This window comes from Aquarana catesbeiana, linkage group LG08, assembly GCF_042186555.1.
Source record: "Aquarana catesbeiana isolate 2022-GZ linkage group LG08, ASM4218655v1, whole genome shotgun sequence".
NCBI lineage: Eukaryota > Metazoa > Chordata > Amphibia > Anura > Ranidae > Aquarana > Aquarana catesbeiana.
In genome coordinates, this window is record NC_133331.1 from 290083077 (window position 1) to 290096515 (window position 13439).

Consider the following 13439-nt stretch of genomic DNA (forward strand, 5'->3'; position numbering starts at 1 on the left):
TACTTCCTTTATCTCATTGTCATTTGTCTGTTACCTACTCAGACTATACAGGAAACACCTACAATGTTTGGATAAAGATTGTACAGGTGTGTGATCACTATCGCCTAGGATAACCTCCTCTTACGTATTGGTTGTGATCTCATGTGACAGAATACAGTTTATTTAGTGGACGAAACTCATTTGGATATGTATGTATGTTATGCCTTACACTGATTCACATGCAAGGTCTAAAACCAGCCTGTATACTGCAGAAACTTTTGTATTTTTCCTGTATGTTCCCTTTCCTCACCAGCTCTTTCACAATTCTTTGGTCTCTCATCACAAGCGGAGTCGTTCTAAACCCCTAAAGTAGCACCAAGAGGCTTAAGAAACTTCAGTTTTACTTCCTTTATCTGTTTGTCATTTGTCTGTTACCTACTTGGATGAAGACTCTACAGGCTGGTGATCACTATCGCCTAGGGTACGACCCTCTTACATATTAGTTGTGTGGTCTCCCATCACAAGCTGAGTTTCCCTGAGCACCTAAAGTAGCACCAAAAAGCTTAATAGACTTCCGTTTTACTTCCTTTATCTCTTTGTCATTTGTCTGTTACCTACTCAGACTATACAGGAAACACCTACAATGTTTGGATAAAAATTGTACAGGTGTGTGATCTCTATCGCCTAGGATAACCTCCTCTTACGTATTGGTTGTGATCTCATGTGACAGAATACAGTTTTTTTAGTGGACGAAACCCGTTTGGATATGTATGTATATTATACCTTACACTGATTCACACGCAAGGTCTAAAACCAGCCTGTATACTGCAGAAACTTTTGTATTTTTCCTGTATGTTCCCTTTCCTCGCCAGCTCTTTCACAATTCTTTGGTCTCTCATCACAAGCGGAGTCGCTCTAAACCCCTAAAGTAGCACCAAGAGGCTCAATAGACTTCCATTTTTCCTTTATCGCTTTATCATTTGTCTGTTACCTACCCAGACTATACAGGGAATACCTACAAAGTTTTGATAAAGGTTCTACAGGCTGGTGATCACTATCGCCTAGGATACGACCCTCTTATATATTGTGTTATGTTCCCTTTCCTCGCCTAGCTCTTTCACAATTCTTTGGTCTCTCATCACAAGCGGAGTCGCTCTAAATCCCTAAAGTAGCACCAAGAGGCTTAATAGACTAATAGAGTTCCCTTCAGTGGAACTAAGGGGCCAAGCCATACCCCTGAAAAACAACCCCACACCATAATCCCCCCCTCCACCAAATGAATTGGACCAGTGCACAAAGCAAGGTCCATAAGGGAATGGATGAGTGAGTTTGTGGTGAAGGAACTTGACTGGCCTGCACAGAGTCCTGACCTCAACCTGATAGAACACCTTTTGGATGAATTAAAGCGGAGGTCAAGTCTTCTCGTCCCACATCAATGCCTGACTTCACAAATGGGCTTCTGGAAGAATGGTCAAACATTCCCATAGACACACTCCTAAACCTTGTGGACGGCCTTCCCAGAAGAGTTGAAGCTGCTATAGCTGCAAAGGGTGGGCCAACTCAATATTGAACCCTACGGGCTAAGACTGGGATGCCAATAAAGTTCATGTGCATGTAAAGGCAGGTGTCCCAATACTTTTGGTAATATAATGTATGATCATGCGTGGAACTGTTTAGTCCATAGAACAACCAGAGGATAAAAAAGCACATCTTGTAATTGGGGACCATCCTGGGAAAAGTCATCAAGGAAAGTCCCAAAAGCCGCACATCACACAAAACACCTGTGTAAAGAGTAGAAGCAGCCTCAGCCTAGACTCCATGCAGACCAAGTCTCTAATACATTTTGCCCTGCCCACCGGGCTTAGTCATGTGGGCGATGTGAAACGCGTCGAGGACATGGCCTGGACGAAGTCTAGGCTGAGGCTGCTTCTACAGGAGTTTTTTGTGCTGTGCGACTTTTGAGACTTTTCCTTTTCTTTCCACTCAAATCTACGGAGCTGAGACAAGTTCTTATCCTGCCTGCACTCTCAGTGTCTGACAGCAGATGAGGACCTACCAGAGCCCGGAGTGGCACCCTTATCTCTTGTATGGGTTCTTCACACTGCCAAAAGTCATGTTTTATTCATTGATGGAATTTATTAGAGTCTTCTGTTGGCTCCAAATGGTGGGATGAGCCTACCATAGTCCCCTCCCTCAACTTTTCCGCATCCCCGTTCTTTTTTTTTCTTCAATTTAGCATACTAAAAAAAAATCAATATACAGCATGCAGAGTGGCAGTCCCTTGGAATAGTGGTAGGATGGTAGGCCCCTCAAACTCAAGGATAGAATACCAGGGAACAACTATAGCTCTATGAGCCTTAGATTTTTTTAAATAAGATGCATTGGCACAAAATGTATGGACAGTTGCGATTAGATTTTTACTTCACAATGACGGAGGTATTTGCAGAGGATTACAAAGAAAAGAAAGCTGGTGGGGGATTGGTGAAGGTACAGAGCATGTCCGGTAGGCTCTGTTCTCTAAGCGGAAGTGTTTGTCGTGGTTGTTGTGGTCTTTAATTATTGCTTAGCTAGTAACGATGTAAAACATATATCCATGAAAAAGTCCACTGGGATTGGAAGAGTGCGGTCACGTGACTAAAATAATGATCCTTCTACTTGTATATGGGTTTTCGTGAATTCAGCCTCGTATGTTGTATTTCAACTTTTAATTTGTTCTTCAGTTTGTATTTTTATCTTTATAAATAATAAAATTCTATCAAATAGTTTTTTTCATCATTTTTCTTTTTTTTTTTTTTTTTTTTTTTTTTAATAATTACATTTTTATATTATTAGAATGCAGCTTAACAGTCAACTAAGGACAAAAACGTGTCCATATATAACATTTACATAATATCCAAAACTATAAACACATATCAAAATATTCTATTTAAAAAGAAAAAAAAAAAAAAGAAAAAAGAAGAAGAAGAAAAAAAAAGGCATAAATCACTACCCCTCTTAACATACAATATATCATAAAGGTTGAATTTGCTCTGACACCCCCCCAGTTGGGGGCCCCACCCTCCCTAGCTATTCTTGTTCCTCATATCTGTTGGTGCACCAATCAATCATTACACCCCTAATCAAATGAAAAAGAAGTGAAGTTGTATCATATTAAGTTGAAAAAAAGGGGGGGGGGGAGGGATGAGAAGAACCAAAATTTTATTGAGCATTTATTAGTGTACAAGTCAAAAAAAAAGGGGGGGGAGAGAGACGGCTGAGAAGAACCAAAATAGTATTGAGCATTTATTAGTGTACAAGTCAAAAAAAAGGGGGGGGGGAGACTGATGAGAAGAACCAAAATTGTATTGAGCATTTATTAGTGTACAAGTCAAAAAAAAAAAGGGGGGGGGAGAGACGGCTGAGAAGAACCAAAATAGTATTGAGCATTTATTAGTGTACAAGTCAAAAAAAAAAGGGGGGGAGAGAGACGGATGAGAAGAACCAAAATTGTATTGAGAATTTATTAGTGTACAAGTCAAAAAAAAAAGGGGGGGGGGAGAGACGGATGATAAGAACCAAAATTGTATTGAGCATTTATTAGTGTACAAGTCAAAAAAAAAAAGGGGGGAGAGAGACGGCTGAGAAGAACCAAAATAGTATTGAGCATTTATTAGTGTACAAGTCAAAAAAAAAAGGGGGGGGGGAGACGGATGAGAAGAACCAAAATTGTATTGAGCATTTATTAGTGTACAAGTCAAAAAAAAAAAAGGGGGGAGAGAGACGGCTGAGAAGAACCAAAATAGTATTGAGCATTTATTAGTGTACAAGTCAAAAAAAAAAGGGGGGGGAGAGACGGATGAGAAGAACCAAAATTGTATTGAGCATTTATTAGTGTACAAGTCAAAAAAAAAGGGGGGGGGGGGGAGAGACGGATGAGAAGAACCAAAATTGTATTGAGCATTTATTAGTGTACAAGTCAAAAAAAAAAGGGGGGAGAGAGACGGCTGAGAAGAACCAAAATAGTATTGAGCATTTATTAGTGTACAAGTCAAAAAAAAAGGGGGGGGGAGAGACGGATGAGAAGAACCAAAATTGTATTGAGCATTTATTAGTGTACAAGTCAAAAAAAAAAAGGGGGGAGAGAGACGGCTGAGAAGAACCAAAATAGTATTGAGCATTTATTAGTGTACAAGTCAAAAAAAAAGGGGGGGGGGAGAGACGGATGAGAAGAACCAAAATTGTATTGAGCATTTATTAGTGTACAAGTCAAAAAAAAAAGGGGGTGGGGGAGACGGATGAGAAAAAACAAAATTTTATTGAGCATTTAATTTATTAGTGTACAAGTCAAAAAAAAGAAAGAAAATGTTTTTTTCTCTTTTTTCTTTCTTTTTTTTCCCCTTTTTCACTCCCCTTTATGAAAGAGGCCTCTATGGGCCTAATTACCACCACGTGTAAAAATAAATAATAAATAGATCCATGAATTTATTGTGCACTTGTTAATGTAAAAAAAAAAAAAAAAAAATCTATGTAAAAACGCCTCATTTTTCTTATTGTCTGGATTTGACATAAGGTATAATTTGTGTGTGTAATGATCCATGTAACCCAATAGAAGAATGGACCACAAGGTAGCTGGTAAAATGATGAAACACGACGTAGACTGCAGTATTTTATATCACAATACGGTGATGTTATGTAGCAGGGCAGCACATATACATTTTTAACCCTGTGGAGCATGACAGTGGGTGGTTCCCAACGGTCCACAGGAATCCTTTTACATGGGGCTTTTGGGGTTCCACTTCCAGGCGTGGCTCTTTCCCCTCTAGAAGCCAGTCAGCCACTAAATCCAACACAAATTGTATTGATCCCTATCCCATAGTGTATCCAGTAACCGCTGATTAGGACCCCACATTTCCGAGCGTGAACAGGAAAGTTCCTGTTAGTCAGTAATAATGCTGAGAAAGACCTGTGCCCTGCTGTACTTGGATAAAGTTCAGGCATCCCCGAGCATGAGGCATGTCCTGTATCTTCCCCTGTCTTAGGCAGGCCATACACGGTTTGAATCCTGGTTAGTTCAGTAGGGACCGGCAGAGATTTTAACCGTGTATGGGCAGTATAGTGTATGGGCATGCTGAATGTACCAAGTTGATCGATCGGTCAACTTGGGTACAACCAGTATGGCAGGTTTTACCTGCAGTTATTGCTAGTGGATGTTATAGCCGCTAGTAGGGATGAGCCAAACATTCCCCTGTTCGGTTTGCACCAGAATTTGCGAACAGGCAAAAAATTTGTTCGAACACGCGAACACCGTTAAAGTCTATGGGACGCGAACATGAATAATCAAAAGTGCTAATTTTAAAGGTATATATGCAAGTTATTGTCATAAAAAGTGTTTGGGGACCCGGGTCCTGCCCCAGGGGACAAGGATAAATGCAAAAAAAATGTTTAAAAACTGAAGTTTTTTCGGGAGCAGTGATTTTAATAATGCTTAAAGTCAAACAATAAAAGTGTAATATCCCTTTAAATTTCTTACCTGGAGGGTGTTAAAGTATGCCTGTAAAGGGGTATTAATGTTTCCCATGTTTAGAACAGTCTGACAGCAAAATGACATTCCAAAGGAAAAAAAGTCATTCAAAACTACTCACGGCTATTAATGAATTGCCGGTCCGACAATACACATAAAAGTTCATTGATAAAAAGGGCATGGGAATTCCCCACAGGGGAACCCCGAACCAAAATTTAAAAAAAAAATGACGTGAGGGGTCCCCCTAAATTCCATATCAGGCCCTTCAGGTCTGGTATGGATATTAAGGGGAACTCCGGCCAAATTTTTTAAAACAAATGGCGTGGGGTCCCCCTCAAAATCTATGCCAGACCCTTCAGGTCTGGTATTGATTTTAAGGGGAACCCCGCGCCAAATTTTTTTTTAAAAATGGCGTGGAGTCCCCTTAAAAATCCATACCAGACCCTTATCCGAGCACACAACCTGGCAGGCCGCAGGAAAAGAGGGGGGACGAAAGAGCACCCCCCCTCCTGAACCCTACCAGGCCACATGCCCTCAACATTGGGAGGGTGCTTTGGGGTAGCCCCCCAAAACACCTTGTCCCCATGTTGATGAGGACAAGGGCCTCATCCCCACAACCCTGGTCGGTGGTTGTGGGGGTCTGCAGGCGGGGGACTTATCGGAATCTGCAAGCCCCCGTTAACAAGGGGACCCCCAGATCCTGCCCCCCCCTGTGTGAAATGGTAAGGGGGTACAAAAGTACCCTTACCATTTCACTAAAAAACTGTCAAAAATGTTAAAAATGACAAGAGACAGTTTTTGACAATTCCTTTATTTAAATGCTTCTTCTTTCTTCTATCTTCTATCTTCCTTCGGTTTCTTCCCCCCTGTGTGACGCTTCTCTCTTCATCTTCTTCTCTTCATCTTCTTCTCTTCATCTTCTTTTCGGGCCGCTCCGCATCCATGATGGCATGGAGGGAGGCTCCCGCTGTGTAACGCTTCTCCTCTTCTGACGGTTCTTAAATAACGGGGTGGGGCCACCCGGTGACCCCGCCCCCCTCTGACGCACGGTGACTTGACGGGACTTCCCTGTGGCGTCACGGGGAATGTCACAGGAAAGTCCCATCAAGTCCCCGTGCGTCAGAGGGGGGCTGAGAACCGTCAGAAGAGGAGAAGCGTCAAACAGCGGGAGCCTCCCTCCATGCCATCATGGATGCCGAGCGGCCCGAAAAGAAGATGAAGAGAAGAAGATGAAGAGAAGAAGATGAAGAGAGAAGCGTCACACAGCGGGAGCCTCCCTCCGTGCCATCATGGATGCGGAGCAGCCCGGAGAAGAAGGGAAGAAGAAGCCGACGCCGCGGAGGAAGATGCCGGGCGAGAACACCGGAGGAAGAACCAGAAGAACCAGAAGAAGAACAAGATGGAGGAAGAAACCGAAGGAAGATAGAAGAAAGAAGAAGCATTTAAATAAAGGAAGGGTCTGGTATAGATTTTGAGGGTGACCCCACGCCATTTTTTTTTAAATGATTTTAGCCGGGGTTCCCCTTAATATCCATACCAGACCTGAAGGGAGTGGTATGGAATTTAGGGGGACCCCCACGTCATTTTTTTTTTAAATTTTGGTTCGCGGTTCCCCTGTGGGGAATTCCCATGCCGTTTTTATCAATGAACTTTCATGTGTATTGTCGGACCGACTTTTTTTCCTTTGAAATGTCATATTGCTGTCAGACTGTTCTAAACACGGGAAACATGCGCCCCTTTACAGGCATACTATAGACACCCCCCAGGTACGAAATTTAAAGGGATATTACACTTTTATTGTTTCGCTTTAAACATTATTAAAATCACTGCTCCCGAAAAAATGGCCATTTTGAAAACTTTTTTTTGCATTGATCCTTGTCCCCTGGGGCAGGACCCAGGTCCCCAAACACTTTTTATGACAATACCATGAATACAAGCCTTTAAAATTAGCACTTTTGATTTCTCCCATAGACTTTTAAAGGGTGTTCGAATTTGCCGCGAACACCCCAAAATGTTCGCTGTTCGGCGAACTGGCGAACAGCCGATGTTCGAGTCGAACATGAGTTCGACTCGAACTCGAAGCTCATCCCTAGCCGCTAGCAATAATCTCTGTCTTCTCCCAGCGGGGACAGCTTCCCCCGACAGCAGAAGACCATGGCTCGGCACAAGGGATTCCCGCATCAACACTGTCTGAGTTGATGGGGGATTCGAGCAAATATTTTTCTGCAACCTATGGTTACAAGAAAGAAATGTGCTCCGTGTATGGCCAGTACATTTACTCCTCTGTCTTACTCAGCTTTTGACTGGAAAGGTGACCAACATGTTCCCAACAAATGAGGAGGAGATACTGTACACCATATGAAAGGTCCATCTCCATTCCTCAATATATCGTCATGTCCCAACAAATGAGGAGGAGATACTGTACACCATATGAAAGATCCATCTCCATTCCTCAATAGAACGTCATGTTGCCAACAAATGAGGAGGAGATACTGTACACCATATGAAAGGTCCATCTCCATTCCTCAATATAATGTCATGTTCCCAACAAATGAGGAGGAGATACTGTACACCATATGAAAGGTCCATCTCTATTCCTCAATATAATGTCATGTTCCCAACAAATGAGGAGGAGATACTGTACACCATATGAAAGGTCCATCTCCATTCCTCAATATAATGTCATGTTCCCAGCAAATGAGGAGGAGATACTGTACACCATATGAACGGTCCATCTCCATTCCTCAATATAACGTCATGTTCTTAACAAATGGGGTGGAGATGCTGTACACCATATGAACGGTCCATCTCCATTCCTCAATATAATGTCATGTTCCCAACAAATGAGGAGGAGATACTGTATACCATATGAAAGGTCCATCTCCATTCCTCAATATAACGTCATGTTCTTAACAAATGAGGAGAAGATACTGTACACCACATGAAAGGTCCATCTCCATTCCTCAATATAACGTCATGTTCCCAACAAATGAGGAGGAGACCATGGGGCCACCATAAAAAATTGCAACTACCACTATTGTATTCTATTGGGCCACTGCTTACAGAAAGCATGCACTGTAATAATCTTGGGTAATTAAATATATTTCCAGTCCAAACTGCAGATTTTAAAGATTATGCACAAACAAAAATAGCTCTAGAGCAAAAAAAAAACATCATGGCATAAAACAGAGATAACATATTATTTTATTGATTCAGTTTTATCTGAAGTATAATGTGTGTGTGATAATGTATGAAATATAACCGAAAACGTAACTACAAGACAGAGGGCAAAATATTAAAAAGCATAGTTAAAGTGGTGACCCTCCAGTCCTACAGCTTGAACCCAACCGGGGTAGGCTGGACTAGGCCATCGAGGTTTATGTCAGTACTATACTTCATGCCTTCTCAGTTTTTGTATTACAAATGTTGTATAATATATGCAGAAACTTCAAATGATTTGTATTTGTTTGATAAAATAAATAAAAATTATTGTTGAAAAAAAAAAAAAGTAACGTAGTTAATAATGCAGTTATTAAAGTGACCACAAGATGGTGATATCACGTATTGGGCACAGACAGGAAGTGATGTAAAAGGAAGAGCAGGAAGTGATGTAAAGTAGGTACAGGAAGTGAAAAAAAAGTAGGCGTTCAATAAGGTAAAGACAGGAAGATCTGGGAGAGAGAAGACCGAGGTAAATAGTACATCTCCGGATCACACAGAGGAGGTAATAAGATATTATTTTATATTTACACCCAGTAACCCCCGTCATGTTCCGTCCTCTTCCTCCATAGTCACTGTGATGTCATTTATCTCCAACATCCACTACTACAGACATATCACATCCTGTATATTGGAGTTATTTTATAATATGTGTCCAGATACATCCTAAATATAGAACCATTTATCCAACTGTCAATCCAGAGCCTCTGGTTTATAGACCAGATAAATCCTAAATATAGAACCATTTATCCAACTGTCTATCCAGAGCCTCTGGTTTATAGACCAGATACATCCTAAATATAGAACCATTTATCCAACTGTCCATCCAGAGCCTCTGGTTTATAGACCAGATACATCCTAAATATAGAACCATTTATCCAACTGTCCATCCAGAGCCTCTGGTTTATAGACCAGATATATCCTAAATATAGAACCATTTATCCAACTGTCCATCCAGAGCCTCTGGTTTATAGACCAGATACATCCTAAATATAGAACCATTTATCCAAATCACATGACCACATAGATAAGGACCACTGTCAGGTGAGTGAAATTATTATTATTACGGAAATTCTAGATGAATGCTCTGCACACTGCTATACACTCTCACGTATTTATTTTGGGAATTTTAGAATCTTGCTATACGTGTTCAAGCTGACCAACTGCATCAAATTAATCCCTCTTTGGCCAATCCCGACGCTACTCAAAATGCAAATACATGTCTGCTTACAGCATACTCTAATATAGTGTCCGTATGGAATTGACGGACACAATTGAAGGGTATTAACCCTTACCAGGTAGGTGAGGAGGATTCTGGGAGGTCACATGACATCACTCTTATCTCTATTAATAAAACACAGACCTGACCGGAGAGGTGAGGAGGATTCCGGGAGGTCACATGACATCATTAAGCGAAAAACAAAATATCTCTGTTAATAAAAGACCAGCCTGTCTGTGGATGTGACAAGGATTCTGGAAATGTACTTAATGGTGATTTCATTTTGCACAGGATAAATGTGAAGAGGAAATCTTGGCAGTTGAAAAACAGCTGCCAGCCCCATGATCCATCTCTAGAAGGACACAAGGATCTCTACAAGGACGTCATGATGGACAATCATCCGCCCCTCACATCACCGGGTAAGAGGAGACTTTATTGTAAAGGAGAGAGCAGTACGGAGGGTCCACCTAGATCCCCCATCATCTGATAAACACATAGAAACAATGTATTCAGTCAGTGTGTGTGTTTCCTACAGATGGATCCAGTAATGGGAACCCACCAGAGAGATGTCCCCGTCCTCTGTATTCCCGGGATTCCATACAGGATGATCACACCATCCCTCACCATCATCAGGTAGGTGAAGGTTTTCTGAGATAAAATTGTAGACGAGACGAATATCAGGGAAATACACAGCTTATCCTCACACACACTTGAAATCACGGGTGTTCACAAGTCTCGAAATGAAAAGTCCATGAAGGGTCCATGATTTCCAAAGATCTATAGGGTCTTCTTCTTCTGCTGTCTTCTTCTTGTGCTCTCTTCTCCTGTGGAGCTGTCTTCTTCATCGCCACTCAATTGCAATCGGGTCCATTTCCCATCCAGTGGACAATGGGTTAGATTAGTACTCACACAACACCTGAATAAAGACAAATCCTCCCTAAACTGGAAGTAATTCAGACGTAGGAACATTGTTGATGGGAAAAGACAATCACACATCTTCCTCTGTTTGCAAGGCATTAGGAGACACAAACACCAACCAGCTGTTATAACAGAGAGAGACAAATTCTTTTCATGTAGTACAGCAAGAAAGCAACACTCTTTGCATGTTCAACTGTTCTCATCAGGGGCGTAACTACAGGGGTCACAATTGCGACCCGGCCCCATGCTCCAGGGGGGCCCATGTGGCCCCCCCTTACACCTGGATAGGAGGGCCGGTGGGGGATATAGATGAACCAATCCCCTCCATTTTCCTTGTGCAGCTACTGAATGTTGGAGGGGGGGGGGGTTGGAGGGAAGGAAGAGCATGGGGCTGGGTCGCAAGTGTGACCCAATCACGTAATTAAGTTAAGCTGCATCAGCGGAGCCAGTAGAAGAGACTCAATCCTCGTAAATTGCTGTAGAAGAATCTGAGGGGGGGTCTGATTGGGGCGGACATTATTGTCTGGCATTTTAGTCATAATTACTTACATTCTGAAATGGTCATGATTATACCCTAAATCTGGGTTCACATCTATGCACCTGTGTTTTTCAGGCACGTTTTTGCGCTTTTAAACCCGCGTTTTTGCATACAGTTTTCATGCATTTTACATTTTTTTCTTCTCTTTAAACGCACTTTAAACACACTGTATATAACTGGTTGCTAAGGAGGGGGCTGGGGAAGCCGGCCGCCGCGTCCTTAACAACCGATGAGTCATCAGCTATCAGCGGGCTGAATATAAAAAAAAAAAATTGGCAAAAAAAACGGCGTGGCCCCCCCCCCTCCCAGGTCCATACCAGGCCCTTCGGGTCTAGTATGGATTTGGAGGGGACCCCCCCACACCAACATTTTTAACAAAATGGCGTGGGGTCCCCCCCCCCCAAAAAATCTATACCAGACCCTTATCCGAGCATGCGGCCCGATAGGTCAGGAAAGGGAGGGGACGAGCGAGCTCTGCGCCCCCCCCACCCCAAAGTACCTTGTCCCCATGTTGATGAAGACAAGGGCCTCCTACCGACAACCCTGGATGGTGGTTGTCGGGGTCTGCGGGTGGGGGGCTTATTGGAATCTGGAAGACCCAAATCCCAGCCCCCCCCCCCATGTGAATGGGTATCAGGTACATCATACCCCTACCCATTCACCAAAAAGATTGTGAAATGTTAACAAACTACAGGAGCCGGTTTTTGACAAGTCCTTTATTAAATAAGAAGCCCGGAGCCATCTTTTCCAGGAGCCGTCCTCTTCCGGTGCCGTCTTCTTCTTGTGCTCTCTTCTCCTGTGGAGCTGTCTTCTTCCTAACCGCCATCCTCGTTGTCTTCTTTCTCACCGCCATCGTCGTCTTCTTCTTCTTGTTCCTCACCGCCATCGTCGTCTTCTTCTTCCTCACCGCCATCGTCGTCTTCTTCTTCTTCCTCACCACCATCGTCGTCTTCTTTTTACTCACCGCCGCTGTCTTCTTCTTTTTCCTCACCGCCGCTGTCTTCTTCTTCTTCCTCACCACCGCCGTCTTTTTCTTCCTCACCACCGCCGTCTTCTTCTTCTTCCTCACCGCCATCGTCTTCTTCTTCTTCCTCACCACCGCCGTCTTCTTCTTCCTCACCACCGCCGTCGTCTTCTTCTTCCTCACCACCACCGTCGTCTTCTTCTTCCTCACCTCCGCCATCTTCTTCTTCTTCCTCACCACCGCCGTCTTCTTCCTCTTCCTCACCATCGCCGTCTTCTTCTTCTTCCTCACCACCGCTGTCTTCTTCTTCTTCCTCACCACCGCCGTCTTCTTCTTCTTCCTCACCACCGCCGTCTTCTTCTTCTTCCTCACCACCACCGCCGTCTTCTTCTTCTTCCTCACCACCACCGCCGTCTTCTTCTTCCTCACCACCACCGCCGCCTTCTTCTTCTTCTTCCTCACCACAACCGCCGTCTTCTTCTTCTTCTTCCTCACCACCACCGCCGTCTTCTTCTTCTTCTTCTTCCTCACCACCACCGCCGTCTTCTTCTTCTTCTTCCTCACCACCACTGCCGTCTTCTTCTTCTTCTTCCTCACCACCACCGCCGTCTTCTTCTTCTTCTTCCTCACCACCACCGCCGTCTTCTTCTTCTTCTTCCTCACCACCACTGCCGTCTTCTTCTTCTTCTTCCTCACCACCACTGCCGTCTTCTTCTTCCTTGCCGCCTTCTTCTCCTTCTTCTTCCTCCTCACCGCCGTCTTCTTCATCGCCGCCAGTTACCCGCCAAATAACAAAAAAAAAGTCGGTCTTGTCCTGAAGCTGTCTTTCTCCATTGTGATGTTCCTGCTGTCCAGCACCTCTTATATAGGCATGGGGCGTGGCCTTCCAATGATGTCGAATAGAGAGCCGGCCTCCCTGTGACGTCACGTGAGCCGACCCTTTATAAAAACGCACCGACCGCAAAACGCATAGATGTGAACTTGTACCCATAGGAAACCACGTTAAATGGACATTTCTGCAAACTGCAAAACGCACCAAAAAAATGCATAGGTGTGAACCTGGGGTAAAGGATGAAAAAAAGTTCTGCAGCCCAATAGTGTG

At 43.4% G+C, this 13439-nt stretch overlaps 2 protein-coding genes across 2 annotated transcripts in view; both read left to right on the top strand.

Annotated features, from left to right (window-relative positions):
• LOC141104742 (uncharacterized) overlaps positions 1–13439 on the top strand; it is a 352606-nt gene that overhangs the window by 295453 nt on the left and 43714 nt on the right. The window lies entirely within an intron of this gene.
• Positions 1–13439, top strand: part of LOC141105445 (uncharacterized) — a 41545-nt gene that overhangs the window by 8072 nt on the left and 20034 nt on the right. Inside the window, exons 7-9 of the mRNA XM_073595300.1 lie at positions 9179–9203; positions 10209–10336; positions 10453–10550. Coding sequence (XP_073451401.1) covers positions 9179–9203; positions 10209–10336; positions 10453–10550 — 251 coding nt within the window. The remainder of the gene's footprint in view (positions 1–9178; positions 9204–10208; positions 10337–10452; positions 10551–13439) is intronic.